Source organism: Hyperolius riggenbachi, chromosome 11, assembly GCF_040937935.1.
Source record: "Hyperolius riggenbachi isolate aHypRig1 chromosome 11, aHypRig1.pri, whole genome shotgun sequence".
Classification (NCBI taxonomy): domain Eukaryota; kingdom Metazoa; phylum Chordata; class Amphibia; order Anura; family Hyperoliidae; genus Hyperolius; species Hyperolius riggenbachi.
The window spans coordinates 194,100,284-194,106,700 of NC_090656.1; the positions used below are offsets into that span (position 1 = coordinate 194,100,284).

Genomic DNA, 6,417 nt, shown 5'->3' on the forward strand with positions numbered 1-6,417 from the left:
GCTACAGTTGCTACTACATATTGAGAGAGGCGTGGCTTGCTTCTGCTAACAAAGCAATTATTCTCCCCCTGCGTCCTGCAAGTCTTGAGGTTAAATGGGGAGTGGTTCAGACTGACCTGCCTTGTGCAGACAGCTGTAGGTCACCAATGAGGAGAGGAGTATTTATGAATTGAACCAGCAGGTACTTTCTTTGCTTATTTAACAATAACTAGAACTTTTTTTTATTTACAAAATATTTCAAGCCTAAGTCATTGTAAATGAAATTGTGTTAAATGTATACAAAAATGTGTCTGTACTGGGAGTTATCAATCAAATACTGCTCTCTCCCCCATACCCCCCCCCCCATCACTATACTTACCCGGGGATTCCTCCAGCCCCTTGCAGCCGACATGTCCCAAGCAGCATCTCCGCCAGCCCGGGGTCCCCTGCTTCTTCTACTGCGCCTGCACGAGCACCGCGGTCAATCAAGTCCATGTTGTCCGCTGTGTACTGAGCAGGCGCAGTAGTTTTGCGCCTGCGCAGTACACTGCGGACATTGTGGACTATGTGGATGTGCAGAGGCCAACCTTCTCTACTGCGCCTGTAGTTTTGCACCTTTGCAGTACACTTCAGACAACGTGGACTTGATTGACAACGGCACAGGCGCAATAGAGGATGACCTCAAGGTCGACCTCTGCATCGGCGGGGACCCCGGGTCAGCGGCTGCAGGTGGAGGTGCTGCGAGGGACATGGCTGCAAGGGGCTGGAGAAAGCCTCAGGTAAGTAGAGCGGGGGAGGGTGGGACGACGACAATATTTAGGTGATGATAATCCCTTCAAGGCAGCATTCACCCTTATGTGGATACTATATGCAATTTTTTGTGTGTGTGCGTGCGTGTGTGTGTGTGCGTGTGTGTGAGCGTGCGCGCGTGTGAGCGTGCGCGCGCATGTGCATGTGCGCGCACGCGTATACCATTGAAATTCATTTACATGAGACTGTATCTGATTAACCTCAAAATTGGATGCAGTTTCCATTATTATTATTATTGATTTATAAAGCACCAACATATTATGTGGCACTGTACAGAGTAAAAAACAAAATGTTGGTACATAATAATACAGACAATGGTATACACAAAATATATACGCTGCTAGATAATACAGAATTGAATGGGGAACGGTGTAAGTTAGAGAGTCCGAGAAAGTGAGTTTTGACCGAGCATATGCGATTTTTCTATGTGTCCATTAACCTCCATTACATGCAAATCATACACGGCAGAAACCATCACTGCCAAGCGATTTTTAATATGCAGAAAATTTGCAAAATGCATGAAAAACCTCAGGACAAATGCAATGTCATTGTACTGCATTAGATGCGTGACAAATCGAAATCGCAATTATGCACGACACACAAGGATTCTAAAGCTAAACACCCACCAGCAGACACAGCCAGATGGAACAGGGATCTCCACCGATAAACGATCGTTTCCCTGATCCATCTGGCCAAATCTGAAAGAGTCGTTTGTGGAGTCGGAAATGAACAATCGTGCAAAGAATCGTTTACACAATCGCGGCAAAAACCCCGCAAGTCAATAATGATCAGACCAATCCTCAACGACTTAATTGGTCGGTTGTTCAAAAATGAACGATTGCCATGGGTGGCGTGCGTCGTCAAACATCATTTAACACATTTTTGTGCAATGATGTTGCGTGATATCGTGAAAAAATAGTCGCACAAAATCACTTGTGAAATTCGCTAAGTGGGTTTGGGCCTTAATAGGTGCGAATGGCCCCATATAGTGAGACGTGACTGTGTTCCTACAGCCAGATAAATGTCATGACCAGATATGTCCAGAGCAGGCATAAAATATCTAAGATGTAGGTATATATATATATATATATATATATATATATATATATATATATACAGTAAATACTTCTCTTCTTTTAGCTCTGTATTCCTTTAGGAGTTTGTAAAAGGAAAATCATTTAGCAGAAGCCCGTCCAGGTTTTGCGATGTAAAAACCATTCTACAATACTAAAATAACCAACCCCCCTGCTTTAGTGACTCTCTGTGAGCGGAGCCTGTAGCTTGGCTGTGGCCTCCTCTGCATTGTCTCTTGCAGTGCAGCAGATATGATGACAGCACACCTCCCTTTCATATATCTATCACTTCTCCTTCCTTTGTTTCCTGTGCCTTTTCCATACTTTCCTCCTCTGTCCCTCATTCCCTTTACACCCCGTATACCCCCCCCCCCCTCCCCACTCCTTTTCTATGATTCATTCGCTGCTCTGCTCTGAGCGGGCTGCCCCAGCCCTCCTTTCTTCTCCTATGCCAGGATAGAAATATTTGCTGAATCTCAGGGGATCTGAAACAGGAGTAAAACAAGGGAGAGAGAAAGAAAAAAAAATGGGGCGAAAAAAAAAAAGATAGAAACAAACTTTGTCCATACAAGGATGGAGGGGGGAGGGAGAGCTGTAGATGTGGGAGAGCGAAAGGGGAGAAAGACCTCCCTCCCAAATCCACAGGCAAAAAAAAAGATAGAAGTAGAACTTTATTTCATACTGTGTCTGTTAAAAGCATCAGACTGGAGACAGCTAGAGTACGGATGAAGAACAGAGAGATGATAAGCATTTCCTAAATAGACCGAGATGTGAGAGAGCCGGCTGCCAAGGACAGAATGAAAGAAGAGGAACATTTATACCAAAGGAAGACAAACATAAATATATCTAAGAGAGCTGGCCATTAGGAGATGCTGAAGGAATCCCACATAAAAAGGAATACAGATAGACCAAGATCTGAAGGACGTTGGATTTCAGGCTAAAGCTGTGAGGACAAAACTGATGCAGCTACTCTTGTGGACCTCTTGATTCATATTCTACCAAAACCTCCCAACAGCTACAGCATAAAGAGACCACCAGCTATATACCATCAGTTTTATCATAAAAGGACAGTTTAGTTTCCCAAAGTTTCTTCGGAAAGAAATACACTGAGCTTTAAACCTAACAAGGACCACATCCAAAGGTCCCGCCATGTTTCTATTCATCCTCAATCTACAATTCATAATTTTTTTGCAATTTTCCTATTCTTATGAACTTAGAGAGCAAGATGCTCTGTGCGGGCCTATTGACTCTTGCTATGTGGTCTTTTACCAGCGACGCACATTTCTGGAGTCGTGGAGAGCTTGCCGAGAGAGAGGTGGCAATCTTGCCACTGTCAAAAATGCTCAGGAGGCCGCTTTAGTTGAGCAACTTCTTACCTCCTCTACAAATTCCCGTAGCTATGGAAACCTGCAACAAAGACTTTGGATTGGCTTGCAACGTCAGCCCAGGCAATGCACTACTCAGAAGCCTTTGCGTGGCTTCACCTGGACTACTGGGGACCAAGATACAGCTTACACCAACTGGGTTACCCAACCAGTTTCAGCAGGATCCCCAAGTTCCTGTTCAGCTCCAAGATGTGTGGCAATAGGATTGGGCTCTGCTAAGCCAGAAGATGACTTCAAATGGCTGGATGGATCTTGTACGCTGCCTGTTGATGGTTTTGTATGCAAGTTTCGCTATCAAGGATTATGTCCAGTTCTGAGCGAGGAAAACGTTCGTTATTCTCTGCCCTTTGGCTATGAGGGCACCTGGTTGGACTCACTTCCATTTGGTACTATGGCAGTTGTGTCTTGTGAAGGGCATAATCAGGGTATGTCTGTCCTTTGCATGCTGAAGGAGGATGGTACATTTGGATGGAACAAGGAACCCGTGTGCCAAACTCCTGAGAACATACTGTGCCAAAGATGTCAGCAGATGTGTGAAAGAGGCACTTGCACTTGCCAGGAAGGTTATGTACTCCAGCCAGATGGGTACTCCTGTGAGCCAGATGATGATCCTAACTATGAAACACAAGGATGCCCTTGTCAGTACCAGTGTGTAGCTGGGCCAAATGGAAAGGGTTACCAGTGCACATGCCCAGAGGGCCATGAACTGACATCCGATGAACACAGTTGTGAAGACATAGATGAATGTGAAGATGAAGATACATGTGAACACTCTTGCCATAATACTCTTGGATCTTATACCTGTGCTTGTGACTTAGGCTTCACTGTTGCAGAAGATGACCCCGAGCGTTGTGTGGATATTGATGAATGTCATGTAGCACGCATGTGCCAACAAATGTGTGTGAACTATATTGGGGGGTTCGAATGTTATTGTAATGATGGCTATGAATTAGAACCAGATCGTGTGAACTGCAAACCAATGGAGCTATATAAGGAGCCGAAATATGAGCCAAACCCACCTGTGATCAGAATATATGAGCCAGAACTGGAGACATCTTACACAACAACTGAGGGCCGACATTGGCCAGAGCTGGATGAATCTGTATCCTGGACCAATACTGATGAACCAAAAATATCTTTTGAAGAAGAGACAACAACTTTTGAACCACTTATTAAAGAAATCGCAGAAACTACGACTACCCCACTGGAGTGGGAGGAAGACGAGGAAACAACCACTTCACACACTGTTACCCCAGCTAGGACCACATCACTGTTAGCCAAGATGGATAAATTCAGGAGAACCATTTTGCAATCAACACTCTCCAGTATTCCTTCTATCCCGTCAACGGTTTCTGCAATACACATATCAGCTAAAATACCTAAAGACAATTCAGAGGTCAATCTATGGCTGAGGGTTAAGCCTACATCTGAGCTCCTTACAACAGTACAACCTGGAACCATTATAGGTGTGTTGGCAGAGGCTAGGCCAACAACAAAGTCTAGCAGATCCCTTGTTAATGATGATAACCCTTCTACAACGGGGGTGTCTGCAACTGGAGCACATATGGATGTGAATACAATACCTTTAAAGGATCGACCCCGCTCTAATAACAGTGCCGATACTATTTCTCCTGATTTGCCTGACCCTCCTCCTAGCATATCCCAAGAAACAAAGGGAAAGCGGGACAATCGATGGTTGGTGGTGGCCTTACTTGTACCGCTTTGTGTCTTTCTCGTTGTTATGTTGGCACTTGGCATAGTCTACTGTACCCGCTGTGGAGGGGAAGCAAAACCGCGAAGTGTCACTGACTGCTATCACTGGGTAACAGGAAGCGCACCTGAAAAAGGCCTTCCTCCCCCAGGGGTAGAGAAATCTAACAGTCGGGGGGCTGTTTGAAGGACTTTTGGGGTCATAGAACTTGAAATTAGGTAAATTAGCTCTAAATGTGGGACTATGATGAGTTTGTTATGTCTGGGTTCAGTGCTGTCATGATTATCACCTTTGTGTGTATTATACTTTTTGAATAATTACACGATTTTCTCTCTTGTCTAGGGCTGTACCCACACATTTGTGAAGCTTATTGGACAACTGAAGTGAGAAGAATATGGAGGCTGCTATACTTATTTCCTTTAAAGCAATATCAGTTCCTTGGCAGCCCTGCTAATCTATTTGGCTGCGGTGGTGTCTGAATCACATCAGAAACAAGCATGCAGCTAATCTTGTCAGATCTGACAATAATGTCAGAAACACATGATCTGCATATGCTTGTTCAGGGTCTATGACTAAAAGTATCAGAGGCAGAGGATCAGCATGCTAGCCAGGCAACTGGTATTGCTTAAAAGGAAATAAATATGTCAGCCTCCATATCGCTCTCACTTCTGTTGCCCTTTAAGTAGGTATAATATTGGGCGCGCTGTGCGCTTTACTGAAATGTGCAATTTTGTTAATTATGATCGTACTGTATAAATAATAAACCTGTGCATTATGAGATACACTTCAGAGAATATGCACAAAGTGCACTGCCCAGTGTCTACCCTTCATGAGCTTCCTGTTACCCTGTGTGCTTTTTTCCTTCTGTCTGCCTGGGGAGGCCCATTCTGTGAGGCTGTGCACTGAGCAAAACTGAATGGTTAATAGTGACCCACAGACACCACAAAGAAATGCAACAACTGATTCCTGAATTCTGATTGGTTGGTATGGGCTGCTGCTCTTTCTCTTTACCGTAGTGAGTAAGCCATTTAAAGAGTACCTCGGGTAAAAATGACAGAGTCTTAGGCTAATTTCACACCAGGACGTTGCGTTAGAGGGGGCGTTAAGGTCGCATAACGTCCCCCTAACTCAACGCCTGGTGGTGCTGGATCTGGACGTCAGAGTGAGCCGCGTTGTGCAGCTCACTCTGGCGTCAGTGATGCCGTGATGCGCACTCTTGTGCGCATGCAGCATCACGTGGTCCCGCCGGCCAATCGCCGCACAGAGCGGCTGCTCCAGGAAGTAAACACTGCACGTCATAACGTGCAGTGCATATTAATTAGCCATGTGCCTGGCCGCTCTCCGCTCCTCCCCAACATTACTGAGCATGTGCAAGCAGTCTAACGCGGCTCAGCCGCGTCCAAAGTACTGCATGCAGTACGTTGTCTTGTGACGCAGCGTTACAATGTAACGCAACGTC

General features: G+C 45.2%; 1 protein-coding gene across 1 annotated transcript; it reads left to right on the forward strand.

Moving 5' to 3' along the window:
• The first annotated feature begins 2,533 nt into the window (after positions 1 to 2,533).
• Positions 2,534 to 5,924, forward strand: CD248 (CD248 molecule). The gene has a single exon (XM_068261484.1). The coding sequence runs from the start codon at positions 3,012 to 3,014 to the stop codon at positions 5,142 to 5,144; it is 2,133 nt and encodes a 710-aa protein (XP_068117585.1). The 5' UTR covers positions 2,534 to 3,011; the 3' UTR covers positions 5,145 to 5,924.
• The last annotated feature ends 493 nt before the right edge of the window (positions 5,925 to 6,417 follow it).

Excerpts from the sequence above, each read along its gene's own strand:
- CD248 (XM_068261484.1), top strand. The coding sequence starts at position 3,012 with ATGTTTCTATTCATCCTCAATCTACAATTCATAATTTTTTTGCAATTT.